Genomic DNA, 15,737 nt, shown 5'->3' on the forward strand with positions numbered 1-15,737 from the left:
TTGGAGCTCTCTCAGCCCCACCCACCTCACAGGGTGTTTGTTGTGAGGGGGGAAGGGCAAGGAGATTGTCAGCCCCTTTGAGTCTCCTGCAGGAGAGAAAAGGGGGGATATAAATCCAAACTCTTCTTCTTCTTCTTCTTCTATTGTAATTTTCAGGTTGGTCTTACAGAAAGCGTGGTGTGATTTCATTCGGGGATTCTGCGCCAAACTGACTCAGCTACCCAGTTTTTTGGGGGTACGTCAGAAACTCAATGACTGCTTTATGTATCAACACACATTCAAAGCACATACTCATCGTTCAAGGGAAGAAGTTGTGGCCTAGGAGCAAAGCGTCTGCGTAGCATGTAGAAAGTCTCGGGTTCAGTTGCTGACATCTCCAAATTCAAAGGACCAAGGAATAGAAGAAGAAGAGTTTGGATTTATACCCCACCTTTCTCTCCTGTAAGGAGACGCAAGGTGGCCTACAAGCTCCTTTCCTTTCCTCTCCACACAACAGACACCTGGTGAGGCAGGTGGGGCTGAGAGAGTTCTGAGAGAACTGTGACTAGCCCAAGGTCACCCCCCAGGAATGTGCGGAAACATCTGGTTCACCAGAGAAGCCCCTGCCACTCAGGTGCAGGAGTGGGGAATCAAACCCGGTTCTCCAGATTAGAATCCACCTGCTCTTAATCACGACATCATGCTGGGACGTGGATGCCCTCGGCCTGAAGCCATGGAGAGCAACTGCCGGCCAGAGTCGTCAGTACTGACTTTGACGGGCAGGTGCTCAGATTCAAGATAAGGCAGATGACCAACATCATCACTATTCCCCCCCCCCCCCCAATTATCCAAGCGGCATTCGAACAACACCCCGCTGTCTCCCTGAGTAAGAAATTCCTGGGTGTATCGGCCACACCTTTTGAGGATATTACCCAACTTGCTGCAGGGCGCTTGGGTGGAGTTCCAAAGGATACCTTTATTATCCCCTGCGACAACCTGCTGATCGTTTTCACATTCACTCCTGTGACACAGGGCAGAAATAGGGTGTGTGAATGGGAAGGAGGAGTCATGGATGGTAGGGCTGGAGATTCCTTGGAATTACACCTGATTTCCAGATCAGTTGCTCTGAAGCAGGGGTCTGCAACCTGTGGCTCTCCAGATGTTCATGGACTACAATTCCCATCAGCCCCTGCCACCATGGCCAATTGGCTGCGGCTCTCCAATTGGCTGCGGCTCTCCAGATGTTCATGGACTACAATTCCCATCAGCCCCTGCCAGCATGGCCAATTGGCTACGGCTCTCCATTTGGCTGCAGCTCTCCAGATGTTCATGGACTACAATTCCCATCAGCCCCTGCCAGCATGGCCAATTGGCTGCGGCTCTCCAATTGGCTGCGGCTCTCCAGATGTTCATGGACTACAATTTGTAGTCCATGTACATCTGGAGAGCCGCAGGTTGCAGACCCCTGCTCTGGAGGAATGGCTGCATTTGGGGGGGTGGACTCTATGACTAGTCACCCTGTTGAACTCCTTCCCCAAACCCTGCCCCCCCGGATCTCCCCCCCACCCCACCAATCTCCACGAATTTTCCAACCTGAGGTAGATGACCCAAGTTATAGGTTATATATAGTTATAGGTTATAGGTCTTTAAGTTATAGGTCTATGCGTTATTTTGTGCAAACACCATCTTATTATAAGATAGAGGAAATCTAATAAGTATAATGAGGAGTCCAAAGGGGAAGACTTTGGCCTCTATGCCCTGTTGTTGGCCACTGTGTGAGACAGGAAACGGCTCTAGATAGGCCAGTGGTTTGATCCAGCAGGGCTCTTCTTTTGTAGGCCTTGGAGTCTATGCCCTGTTGTTGGACCTCCAGAGGAACTGGTTGGCCACTATGTGAGACAGGATGCTGGACTAGATGGACCACTGGTCTGATCCAGCAGGGCTCTTCTGATGTTCTAATGAAGGTCTTGGCCTCTGTGCCCTGTTGTTGGACCTCCAGAGGAACTGGTTGGCCACTGTGTGAGACAGGATGCTGGACTAGATGGACCACTGGACTGATCCAGCAGGGCTCTTCTGATGTTCTAATGAAGGTCTTGGTCTCTACGCCCTGGTTTTGACTCTGCAGAGGAACTGGTTGGCCACTGTGTGAGACAGGATGCCGGACTATAAGGACCATTAGTCTGACCCAGCAGGGCTCTTCTGACGTTCTAATGAAGGTCTGGGCCTCTGGGCCCTGTTGTTGGAAAAATGGTACTAGAATACAGAGGCTCTTAAAAGAGGGGAAAAAACCACACGCTACCAATATAAAGTAATCCATTCGGCTTTAATTGAAATGGCTGTAGATTATTAAGAAGAAGCTACCCCGTATTTCACAGCTATGGGCCAATTCCTGCTTACAGCTGAAGCAGGCAGGGTTCCCTTTAAGTCACGCAGATCTCAGTAAATACGCACACCAATGCAGACATTCGCTCTCTCTCACACACACGCAGCTTTCTAGAGGGATCGTGCCCCTCTTGTTCCCAGTGCAAAGACTTCCCCTTCCCCCCCCCCCCCACGGTTCCTTGTTCCCACATTCCGAAACCGCAGCACGGCAGAGGTTCTGAGCCAGACAGCGGTGCTTGGGCCGAGTCCTCAGCGGGACGCGCTTGGTGTTGAGGAAGGAGAGGCCCCAATCCTCGCCACGGACGCCGACAGTTCTCCGCCGAGCTCACAGCCAAAGCCTACAGAGCAAGCATCAAGAGCGAGCTGGTATCAGCGTCCCCCGACAGCCCGTCTTGGCTAGAGAGGGGCAGGCACGTCTGAATATGGCCACGTCCTTGGGGCTCGTTTAGGCTTCTTCGACGTGTGTTGGGAGACCAGCCACCATGGAGGGAGGGGGAGGAGGAGGAGGCCTGCAGGAAGAACAGAAAAAGAAGGGACGGCGTTAACCAAGAGGGTGAATTTGCTGGGGTAGGTTTGGAGCATAAGAACATAAGAACATAAGAACAAGCCAGCTGGATCAGACCAGAGTCCATCTAGTCCAGCTCTCTGCTACTTGCAGTGGCCCACCAGGTGCCTTTGGGAGCTCACATGCAGGATGTGAAAGCAATGGCCTTCTGCGGCTGTTGCTCCCGATCACCTGGTCTGTTAAGGCATTTGCAATCTGAGATCAAAGAGGATCAAGATTGGTAGCCAGAGATCGACTTCTCCTCCATCAATCTGTCCAAGCCCCTTTTAAAGCGATCCAGGTGAGTGGCCATCACCACCTCCTGTGGCAGCATATTCCAAACACCAATCACACGTTGCGTGAAGAAGTATTTCCTTTCATTAGTCCTAATTCTTCCCCCCAGCATTTTCAATGGATGCCCCCTGGTTCTAGTATTGTGAGAAAGAGAGAACAATTTCTCTCTGTCAACATTTTCTACCCCAGGCATAATTGTATAGACTTCAATCATATCCCCCCTCAGCCGTCTCCTCTCCAAACTAAAGAGTCCCAAACGCTGCAGCCTCTCCTCATAAGGAAGGTGCTCCAGTCCCTCAATCATCCTCGTTGCCCTTCTCTGCACTTTTTCTATCTCTTCGATATCCTTTTCGAGATGTGGCGACCAGAACTGAACACAGGACTCCAAGTGCGGTCGCACCACGGCTTTATATAAGGGCACGACAATCTTTCTGAGCCCTGTCGGCCCCTTGGGGTTTTGAGCACGGGCCACCTCAGAACGGCTGGTGCAGTTGGTGGAGCCGAATGCGACGCTGCCGTCCCCGCATGACAAAATTGTGGCACGAGAAAAAAATAAACCAGACTTCCTCAGCAGTTCCCCGTCCAAGTACTAAAGCTTCGCTTCCAAGCTCTGACAGATCTGGAGTTGGCTGTAAATAACTTGTCTCCTTAATCAAAAGACAGGATTGGAGACACCGAGAAAAACTGTTAACGCTCAGCCTCCTGACGGATTGTGTTACAAAATCACAGCAACAAAAGCAATACGTTTTTCCCCGGCTGCTGGAATGGTCATTGCAAAACAACATATATATATATGTAGCAAAGCTCTACAAAGCTATCGTGATATGGATAAATAAAAATCCAGCCGTTTGCTAAACTGTTCCAATTAAGCAAAAAAATAGTCTGGTCCGAGTAGGGTTGGCGCTTGTAAGGGTTTTATTGTTCGCATGTGAATTTTAGCTTGTTGTAGGTGTTTTATTTATCATTACATATTGATTGACTGAACCGTGAATTTTATATTATATTATATGGATGTCGTGAGCCGCTCTGAGCCATTTTGGGAGAGCGGCATATAATTTTTTCTCTCTTTCTCACAATACTAGAATCAGGGGGCATCCATTGAAAATGTTTGGGGGAAGAATTAGGACTGATAAAAGGAAACACTTCTTCACACAACGCGTGATTGGTGTTTGGAATATGCTGCCACAGGAGGTGGTGATGGCCACTAACCTGGATAACTTTAAAAGGGGCTTGGACAGATTTATGGAGGAGAAGTCAATTTATGGCTACCAATCTTGATCCTCCTTGATCTGAGATTGCAAAGGCCTTAGCAGACCAGGTGCTCGGGAGCAGCAGCAGCAGAAGGCCATTGCTTTCACATCCTGCATGTGAGCTCCCAACGGCAGAAAGTCTGCCACTATCATACAGAGAGAAGGATCAGGATTGTCCAGCAAGTAGTGTAATCTAATTAAATCGGGGAGATGGGGTAAATGTAAAGGAGCAAGATTCACATACTTGGATCTGATTTCCTTGAAACTGAAACAGTGTAATAATTGGTGGGCCAGAGACTCAACTGAGCCATCATTACACGGGCACAATCTTTTAGCCTTTTCTTGCTTGTTAAATCTGCCATGTAACAAGGCAGAAGGCATAACATTAAACCTGGCAAGCATTATGGCTCTCCTTTGAGCAGGATTTATTAAGCAATACAGGTAGTGTGCCAAGTGGCCCTGTTAGAATGGGAGAGAAAAATACAGGGGGGAGCACGTTTTCTTGGCTGTGGTGATTAGGGTAGAGAACTCTCTATCCAATAGTTGACCTTTTAATTTTCTATAGGCTTCTGAATAGGACAAAGGGCAAAGTGAATCCACTGACAGTCCAATAGAAGGCATTTTTTCTTCGGTTATGGAAAACCAGGGGTTGGAATGGGTGTCAGAGAGCAGACAGTGGACCAGGGAATTACAGTCCGAGAGAAAATGGATTCGCAGCCAAAATCTAAAAGCCCTCAGCCAAGCGGCTGATTTCAAGGAGTTTTGACCTAACTCCAGACAAAGGGCTGCATAGGGCCCGCAATTTGGGAGTCCAGTTATCTTACCATTCTGTTTTGAGAAACTGGAATGTCTATGAACATTCCAGGTTGCTACAGCAATTCCACACTAGAGAAATCCCTGCTGTTACAATGGGTCAGGCTTATTTTTCCCCTGTAAAAATGCAAGATTCCTCCAAATTAGGCAAGAGAAATTCAAGAGGCTGTCACCACTAACAAACTGAACATGAGTCAGCAGTGTGATATGGCGGCCAAGAAAGCCAATGCGATTCTGGGATGCATCAATAAGAGTATTGTGTCTAGATCAAGGGAAGTAATTGTACCACTCTGCTCTGCATCGGTCAGACCTCACCTAGAGTACTGTGTTCAGTTTTGGGCACCACAATTCAAGAAGGATATTGACAAGCTGGAACGGGTCCAGAGGAGGGCAACCAAAATGGTCAAAGGCCTGGAATCCATGCCCTACGAGGAGAGACTTAGGGAGCTGGGGATGTTTAGACTGGAGGGGAGAAGGTCAAGAGGTGACATGATAGCCATGTTTAGATATCTAAAGGGATGTCCTGTTGGGTGAGGGAGCAAGCTTGTTTTCTGCTGCTCCAGAGATGAGGACCAGGAGTCATGCGTTCAAGGTGCAGGAAAAGAGATTCCACCTAAACATCAGGAAGAACTTCCTGACAGTCAGGGCTGTTCGAGAGTGGAATGCACCACCTTGGAGTGGGGTGGAGTCTCCTTCTTTGGAGGTTTTTAAACAGAGGCTGGATTAACATCTGTCGGGAGTGCTTTGATTGTGTGTTCCTGAATGGCAGGGGTTGGACTGGATGGCCCTTGGGGGTCTCTTCCAACTTTATGATTCTAGGAACCCTGTTCATATGAAGGGGCAAAAGCCACTTTGTGTCTGAAGTCCCCAGCGATGGTGTGTGTGTGTGCATCCGTATGTTCAGGGCAGATTTTGTCGGTCGCATACTGCTATCGCATTTCTTCCTCTGACGGTAATCAATAGAAGCCACTCAGCTTTAATGGGATCAAACAAACACAGCCAATTATCTTCTGATGGCCCCTAAGGGAAAGGATACAGCTCAGGAGTGGCACGCTCCCTGTTTCGTGCTGGAGGGCCTGAGTTCGAAACACAGATAACAGGACCGGGAAGGACTCCAGTCTGAACTTTGGAAGTGAAACTAAGCAGACCAACTAATTGCCTGATGCAGTGAAGAAGAAGAGGAGGAGGTGGAGGAGGTGGAGGAGGAGGAGGAGGAGGAGGAAGAGGAGGAGGAGGAGGAGGAGGAGGAGGAGGAAAGGAAGGAGACGAGTAGTAGTTTGGATTTATATCCAAACTGTAGGATTTATATCCAAACTTGATATCTCCTGTTGGGAGACCCAAGGTGGCTTACAAGCTCCTTTCCCTTCCTCTCCCCACAACAGACACCTCGTGAGGTAGGTGGGGCTGAGAGAGTTCTGAGAGAACTGTGACTGGTCCAAGGTCACCCAGCAGGAATGTAGGAGTGCGGAAACACCTCTGGTTCACCAGATAAGCCTCTGCCACTCAGGTGGAATCAAACCCGGTTCTCCAGATTAGAATCCACCTGCTCTTGACCACTACACCACGCTGGCTCTCCAGTGGAAAGTGCGATTCGTGACTTTCCTCCATCTTCGGAAAGACGCCTGCCATGTCAGACTTAGTGGGAGAGGGTGACCAAGAGAGGCAGCCCAAACGGACAGTTTTAGATCAACTCGGCAGGTAAATAACGTAACTGATCACAGCGGAGATCCAGGAAAGAAAAGAAAAACTATTTTGCTCAACCGCTCCGGTTTCTGCTGCCGTGGGTGTATGTAAATGCACGCATCTCCGCGGCGGCGCCGCAGTCTAGGATCCTAGCAGGACGCAGTCAATCACCCGCATTTATATGGAAATAAGTGACCGACAAAAACAGAGATAATTTTAAGCCTATTTAGCTAAACGATTTGGGCTCCTGCTTCTCGGCGGCCGGCGCGGCTGGGATTCACACCACACCGCTGGGCGCCGAAGACAGTACCTGAGAGATACGTGTGGAGGATTTTTGAAAAGGATTAAACGTATAGGTTGGGCGCGGTGCTCCCATTTGGGGGGAGCGGGGAGAAAAGAAGCTGCATAGCCTACTTTAAAGCCTACTGTGCACACTGCTGTTGACTCAGGGGAGGCGAATGGCACCGACAAACAGGGGCTTCTCTGTGGTGGCACTCCCTCCCCTTAGGACAGCATTTATCTAGCTAGGTGTGTGGCTGTGCCATCTAGCAAATGAGCCGGTGAAATGTGGACAAGACAATGCTATTATTAGATGTAATTGGTTGACTGATCGAACTCAAAGGGTGCTCATTAATGGCTCATCTTCACCCTGGAGAGAAGTGACTAGCGGGGTGCCACGGGGTTCTGTCCTGGGCCCAGTGCTATTCAATATTTTTAATCAATGACTTGGATGATGGAATAGAGGGCATGCTAATCAAATTTGCAGTTGACACCAAAATAGGTGTGGTAGCTAATACCTAGAGGACAGAGTCAGAATTCAAAATGAGCTGGACAGAAAAGAACGTAAAAACGTAAGAACAAGCCAGCTGGATCAGACCAGAGTCCATCTAGTCCAGCTCTCTGCTACTCGCAGTGGCCCACCAGGTGTTTTTGGGAGATCACATGCAGGAGGTGAAAGCAATGGCCTTCTGCTGCTTAAGAACATAAGAAACATAAGAACATAAGAACAAGCCTGCTGGATCAGACCAGAGTCCATCTAGTCCAGCACTCTGCTACTCGCAGTGGCCCACCAGGTGCCTTTGGGAGCTCACCTGCAGGAGGTGAAAGCAATGGCCTTCTGCTGCTTAAGAACATAAGAAACATAAGAACATAAGAACGAGCCAGCTGGATCAGACCAAAGTCCATCTAGTCCAGCTCTCTGCTACTCGCAGTGGCCCACCAGGTGCCTTTGGGAGCTCACCTGCAGGAGGTGAAAGCAATGGCCTTCTGCTGCTTAAGAACATAAGAAACATAAGAACATAAGAACGAGCCAGCTGGATCAGACCAAAGTCCATCTAGTCCAGCTCTCTGCTACTCGCAGTGGCCCACCAGGTGCCTTTGGGAGCTCACCTGCAGGAGGTGAAAGCAATGGCCTTCTGCTGCTTAAGAACATAAGAAACATAAGAACATAAGAACAAGCCTGCTGGATCAGACCAGAGTCCATCTAGTCCAGCACTCTGCTACTCGCAGTGGCCCACCAGGTGCCTTTGGGAGCTCACCTGCAGGAGGTGAAAGCAATGGCCTTCTGCTGCTTAAGAACATAAGAAACATAAGAACATAAGAACAAGCCTGCTGGATCAGACCAGAGTCCATCTAGTCCAGCACTCTGCTACTCGCAGTGGCCCACCAGGTGCCTTTGGGAGCTCACATGCAGGAGGTGAAAGCAATGGCCTTCTGCTGCTGCTGCTGTTGCTCCCGAGCACCTGGTCTGCTAAGGCATTTGCAATCTCAGATCAAGGAGGATCAAGGTTGGTAGCCATAAATCGACCATAAATAAATAGATCTAAAAGCAGTAATTATCTGCTGAACTCCCTGCCACTGCCTATATCACACTTTAGGCACCAGATAAAAAATCACTGTTTTTAATGGAGGAGGAGGAGGAGGAGAAGAGGAGGAGGAGGAGATTGAATTTATATCCCCCCTTTCTCTCCTGTAAGGAGACTCAAAGGAGCTTACAAACTCCTTTCTCTTCCCCTCTCACAACAAGCACCTTGTGAAGTAGGTGGGGCTAAGAGAATTCTGAGAGGATGACTAATGACTAATTCAAGGTCACCCAGTAGGCTTCATGTATAGGAGCAGGGAAACAAATCCAGTTCACCAGATAAGAGTTGGCCACTCAAGTGGAGGAGAGGGGAATCAAACCCAGCTCTTCAGATTAGAGTCCACCTGCTCTTAACCACTACACCACGCTGGCTCTCATTTACCCAATCATTGGTCCTTTAATTAGTCATCCTTGGGGGCCATCGGAGGAGGGGGGCAGCCACCAGACTCCCCGCTCCCCAAGGAAGATTCGTATCGAATTTTAACATCACCTATGTCGCGTTTTGATTCTGGTGAGCCTCTCTGGGAGCCAATTTTGGACAGAACGGCTAGATTTTGAAAAACGTAATAAATTCGGCAACAGGGTGTTTCTTTCAAGTGAACTGGCCACCGTTTCTAACTTCTCTGCCTTGATCGGATGCATAGTTTGATCCACTGCTACATACGTGTTCACGCTTCCTCGCTTTCTACTTCTTGTGCTCCAAAAAGCTGTCTGGCCTTTTTGGCTCTCGATCTGCTAGGGAAAGTTTTCAAGCCTGCGTTTTACCGGTGCCGCAGCCTCCCACTTTGGCTGTCTGCGTGGACCGAGCGTTTGAAACGGGTGAATTTTTAAAATTAAAAAAACAACAACTATTGTGCGTTCTTTCCATGTGCGCGTTTATCCGCTCAATTAACACCTTTGAGCGTTTAGGTTCAGATAGCCCAGAATCCATACTCTTATCAGTTCTCGCCAGCATGGCCAATTGGCCATGCTGGCAGGGGCTGATGGGAATTGTAGTTCCTGAACATCTGGAGAGCCGCAGGTTCCCTACCCCTGGTCTAGGCTATGAGGTGTAGCAACCGTATGAATAAATACCCGTGCCCAAAGATTGGATAATTTTTCCCCCCTTAGAGGTGTTTCCATAAGAGGAAAAGCTGTGATCACCTCAATTAAAATGCCCGGGAGCTGGGTGCTTGAGCTCATTCAGACAGGAGAATGACGCAGTGGAAAACATATTGGGCCTATCATCCAGAGGTCGATGGATCAAAACCGTCCTCTGCTAACCAGAGCTGGGAGATTCAGGTTCGAAACCCCACTGCCACGGAACCTTGCTGGGTGACCTTACCTACCTCCCAGGGTTGTTGTTAGGGAAAGTATAGAAAAAGAGAATAGTGAAAGGCGCTTCGAGTCCCCCTTGAGGGAAAAAGACAGATACATGAAGTAAATAATCCAAGTAAAATAAATAAAAATACATTAGGGTGTCGTGGATTTTCCGAGTTGTGTGGCCATGTTCCAGTAGCATTTTCTCCTGATGCATCTGTGACTGGCAGCTTCAGAAGATCTGATGGTAGTCAAGCAAGTAGAGTACGTATACCTGTGGAATGTCCAGGGTGGGAGAAAACCATTTGCTATAGTTAACATGTATAACGGGTGCAGTTGGCAAGTCTAATTTGCGCGTGTTAAGTGGAATCCACCCATTTAAAAAATATTAGTTAACCCATGCAAATCACACTCGCAAACTGCATCCTTTACAATTGTTAACCAATGCAAACGGTTCTTTCTCCCACCCTGGTCATTCCACAGGTATATCTACTCCACTTGCTTGACTACCAACAGATCCTCTGAAGAGGCCAGCCACAGATGCAGGCAAAACGTCAGGAGAAAATGCTACTGGAACACGGCCACACAACCCGTAAAAGAAGAAGAAGAGTTTGGATTTATATCCCCCCTTTCTCTCCTTGTAGGAGACTCCAAGGGGCTGACAATCTCCTTTCCTTTCCCCCTTCACAACAAACACCCTGCGAGGTGGGTGGGGCTGAGAGAGCTCCGAGAAGCGGTGACTAGCCCAAGGTCACCCAGCTGGCGTGTGTGGGAGTGTACAGGCTAATCTGAATTCCCCAGATAAGCCTCCACAGCTCAGGCGGCAGAGCCGGGAATCAAACCCGGTTCGTCCAGATTAGATACACGAGCTCTTAACCTCCTGCGCCACTGCTGCTCCACAACACCTTAGTGATTCCGGTCGTGAAAGCCTTTGACAACACATAAAATACATGACTCTACTGCAATTTGGTGGGAAAGTCTAAGTTTGCATTTTCCTGTAGCAAACCAGGGACTGGCGTTCTCCTTCGCTGGTCTTTGCAGCTGGCAAAGATTTCTGCTTTAGAAGGCGGCTCTCTCCCTATCGCAGGGACAAAACCGGACTCGCTACGTCTGAGGCAGACTTGAGGAAAGGTGCTTGTCATCAGCGCTGGAGGGCATAGCTGCGAATCCTGTCACTCCATCGCCCGCACATCTTTGGCAGCTAGCCGCCTCCAGATGGCCCAAACGTACTGCAAAGCCCCGGAGCATGAAGCAAGATGTCCCCTGTCTGGCTGACGTCATCCAGATTAGGCGAGCGAGGTGCCCCAACCTCTGGTGGGGAAACAGTTCGAGAAGGATGCAGCACGTCCAACCGTTGCAAGAAGAAAGCTCGGTCTGTTACCTGAGCTGTAGATGTCCACAAACTCTCTGGTTTGGAGCTATTACTGCCTTCCTTTATACCCCTCTTCCGCCCCAACTAGGACCCTAAGTGGCTTACAATATCATTCTCCTCTCCTCCATTTTATCCTCACAACTCTGGGAGGGCAGTGACTGGCCGAAGGTCACCCAATGGGTCTATAAAATGGTCACCCAATGGGTCAAAGTCTATAAAATTATGCATGCTGCAAAGACCAGCGAAGGAGAACGCCAGTCCCTGGTATGCTACAGGACTGCATTTGGAGTCCTGTGTCCAGTTCTGGTCGCCGCATCTCAAAAAGGATATTGAGGAGATAGAAAAAGTGCAAAGAAGGGCAATGAGGATGATTGAGGGACTGGAGCACCTTCCCTATGAGGAGAGGCTGCAGCGTTTGGGACTCTTTAGTTTGGAGAGGAGACGTCTGAGGGGGGATAGGATTGAAGTCTATAAAATTATGCATGGGGTAGAAAATGTTGACAGAGAGAAATTGTTCTCTCTTTCTCACAATACTAGGACCAGGGGGCATCCATTGAAAATGCTGGGGAGAAGAATTAGGACTAATAAAAGGAAACACTTCTTCACGCAACGTGTGATTGGTGTTTGGAATATGCGGCCACAGGAGGTGGTGATGGCCACTCACCTGGATAGCTTTCAAAGGGGCTTGGACAGATTTATGGAGGAGAAGTCGATCTATGGCTACCAATCTTGATCCTCTTTGATCTGAGGTTGCAAAGGCCTTAACAGTCCAGGTGCTCGGGAGCAACAGCCGCAGCAGAAGGCCATTGCTTTCACATCCTGCATGTGAGCTCCCAATGGCACCTGGTGGGCCACTGCGAGTAGCAGAGAGCTGGACTAGATGGACTCTGGTCTGATCCAGCTGGATTGTTCTTATGTTCTTATGGGTTTCCATGGCACGAATGAGGATTCGAACACGAGTTTCGCAGATCCTAGGGCCCTTCCGCACATGCAGAATAATGCGTTTTCAATCCACTTCCAATGCACTTTGCAGCTGTGCAGAACAGCCAAATCCACTTGCAAACAATTGCGAAAGTGGATTGAAAGTGCGCCATTCTGCACGTGCGGAAGGGGCCTAAGTCTGACACTTTTTCATATTCTAATTTTTATTTCTTCTACGCGTCTAAACAACACATAGAGAAATAAGGGGAAAAAACCCAGATTTAGGGGAAACTTTACCTTTTACCTCCCCCCCCCAATAATAGTAATACTAAATGAAAAGAAAAAGAAAAATACATACACAAACACCTACACACATATATAGTGACTTCCAGCTACCTCACTAAGGATCCAAGCCTAATTCGTGCTTATAATTAATATCTATATATATTTTTCACTTTTAGTGGCATAGGAGGTTAAGAGCTCGTGTATCTAATCTGAAGGAACCGGGTTTGATCCCCAGCTCTGCCGCCTGAGCTGTGGAGGCTTATCTGGGGAATTCAGATTAGCCTGTCCACTCCCACACACGCCAGCTGGGTGACCTTGGGCTAGTCACAGCTTCTCGGAGCTCTCTCAGCCCCACCTACCTCACAGGGTGTTTGTTGTGAGGGGGGAAGGGCAAGAAGATTGTAAGCCCCTTTGAGTCTCCTACAGGAGAGAAAGGGAGGATATAAATCCAAACTCTTCTTCTTCTTTTATAAAGTTGCCTCAATCCAATATGCTGATTTCATTTAAGTCTCAAATCCTGCCATGGTTTCTCTGTTTGAACGTGGTTTCAATAAGTAGTCCGCAAAGGATTTCCAGCCTTTCAGAAAACTGTCCGTATTCTCGTCTCTAATAACTGCCGTTGACGGCTAGCCTGTCATTGTTGACCACTAGACCACAATGGTTCTCATGCTACGTCATCCTTTTTTAAAAAAAACAAAAACAAATTAATCCTACAGGGTAACAGAAGCTTGCTCAGATATGGCAAGGATGATCTCATCAGATTTTGGAAGCTAAGCAGGGTTGGCTCGGGTTACTACTTGGCCGGAAGACCAACAAGGGAGCCCAGAGTTCCTAAGATAAGGCAGACCCACCGTTGAATGACTCTTGCCTTGAAAACCCTATATTTATGTCTCCATAAGTCAGTTGCAACTTGACGATGTACACGTTTGATCCTCGCCTGGGATACGATGCACACGCATGCTCCCTTATACTGTTAGGATTTTTCTGACACCCATCTTGTAATTTAACTGGTTTTTAAACGGTTTTAGTATCTATATCTAATTGGTTTTAGTATTTCTTTTTGCAGTGGCGTAGGAGGTTAAGAGCTCGTGTTTGATTCCAGGTTTGATTCCCAGCTCTGCCGCCTGAGCTGTGGAGGCTTATCTGGGGAATTCAGATTAGCCTGTCCACTCCCACACATGCCAGCTGGGTGACCTTGGGCTAGTCACAGCTTCTCGGAGCTCTCTCAGCCCCACCCACCTCACAGGGTGTTTGTTGTGAGGGGGGAAGGGCAAGGAGATTGTCAGCCCCTTTGAGTCTCCTGCAGGAGAGAAAGGGGGGATATAAATCTAAACTATTATTATTGTTGTTGTTGTTATGTATTTTTATGTAAAGCCGCCTTGAATCCTTTGGAAGAGTGGGCGGGGTATAATATAATATAATAAATTAATAATAAATATACTGAACACCTCATGACCATAGCCTGCAACATCTCTCTACTTATTAGTACTTCTGACGAATTCAGGGTGGCCTAGTTTACTTACAACGACCCTATGAGGAAGGCTAGTCTGAGAGACAACCTGTGGGCACATTTGGAATTCTGATAAGGCACAGTGGGCACAGCAACAAAGTATTTTGGGAGGATTTCAACAATGCTGCTCTAACCACTATACCACACGGCTCGCTATTTATCTGGTGTATTTATTTAATGCTTTTTCCCTCCCACCAAGCAGCTTTGGGCTGTGCGCATGGACCTCCTCTCTGACACTGTTATTTTCACGACAGCCCTGCAAGGGAGTTTGGGCGAAGGGTACGGCTGACCACACGTACACAAGTCTGATCTGCAGAAATTCAGCTACGAAGTTGCTTCACATTGTCATTTGAGGAAGACAGAGGTGGCCAAACAAACTTTATCACTTAAAGACAAACACTTCGATAAGTTTTGGGACCACTGGAAACCTTTGATACAGTATTTGGATAAAATAGGGAAAAATAAATTGATTGTTTGGGATTTTGAAGATTGTCAAAATTAAGATCCAATAGAGAAAAGTGTGATTTTTATTAGCAGTAGCTCTACAATAGTAGCTCCAGAGTAGCTACTAGTAGTAGCTCTAGTTTTACCTAGGCGGTTGAAGAGCAAGTGGTCAAAAATTATTCTTGAATATTAATACTCGGCGCAGACGAAACCGGGAGTCCTTCTGGAAAACGTCCTCTGTTTTTCTGCGATTTTATTTTTCTGTGTCCTTTGTGTTGTCGAGCTGTTTAAGCACTAATAAAATTTTAATGAAGGCTCTCCGGGGAGGAAAGTCACACTGAATAGACTCTTAATAGGATCCTGATTAAGACTGCCGGGTTAGGGCGCCGCTTGTCTATCAAGTCAAGCCTTGCGTCTGCTCCGACTGTCAGCCGCCGTGCAAGATTTCAGTTCGAGGTCACTAAGCCACATAACCTCCACTGAAAGTCAGCCTTGCCTCTTCTATCTCGAGGGTCTCAAATAATTATGCTTATCATCGCTCCACTCGATCCATTTAGCTGGAGATGCCGGAGTTTGAACTCGGGACCTTCTGCATGCCAAGTAGATACTCTGACACAAACGTTCCACAGCACCCTGTCCTAGTGCCCATTCATTCTACCTCCTTGTCTTAAGTGGATAAAACAAGCCCTAGACCGGGTGTGTGTGTGTGTGTGTGTGTCCAATATTTTTTTCCCCTATACAAAACTTTATTAGGTTTTCAAAAATACATAGAAAATAAAAAAACAACTCGAATAATGAGTCAAAAATTATAAAGAACTAGGGTGGCCCGGCCACGCGTTGCTGTGGCTTATTGTGGTGAAATGGGAAAGGAACAGTAGCAGCAAATCAATTGCAGAGGCCAGCAGTACGTGCTCATGCAAACACGCAGCCTGATACTGTGCGATGTCAGTGATGTGTGTGCCCGCATTCCTTGGGGAGGGGGGGATGGAAAGGCACCCCTCCCACACATCTAGGCTGGCTGGTCATGATCCTTTACCTGGGAGTAAGTTTGGTTGGTGGCAATGGGTGTCGCTTCTGAGGAAACCCTCTGAGGGGTGCGA

At 48.0% G+C, this 15,737-nt stretch overlaps 1 protein-coding gene across 1 annotated transcript in view; it reads right to left on the reverse strand.

Moving 5' to 3' along the window:
• Window positions 1-2,283: 2,283 nt before the first annotated feature.
• The window catches only part of ADAM15 (ADAM metallopeptidase domain 15), a 99,197-nt gene continuing 85,743 nt past the window's right edge, over window positions 2,284-15,737 (reverse strand). The window contains exon 20 of the mRNA XM_048482863.1: window positions 2,284-2,870. Within this exon, the coding sequence (XP_048338820.1) occupies window positions 2,807-2,870 (64 nt within the window). The 3' untranslated portion in view covers window positions 2,284-2,806. The remainder of the gene's footprint in view (window positions 2,871-15,737) is intronic.

The sequence above is a fragment of the Sphaerodactylus townsendi genome, unplaced genomic scaffold (assembly GCF_021028975.2).
Source record: "Sphaerodactylus townsendi isolate TG3544 unplaced genomic scaffold, MPM_Stown_v2.3 scaffold_24, whole genome shotgun sequence".
NCBI lineage: Eukaryota > Metazoa > Chordata > Lepidosauria > Squamata > Sphaerodactylidae > Sphaerodactylus > Sphaerodactylus townsendi.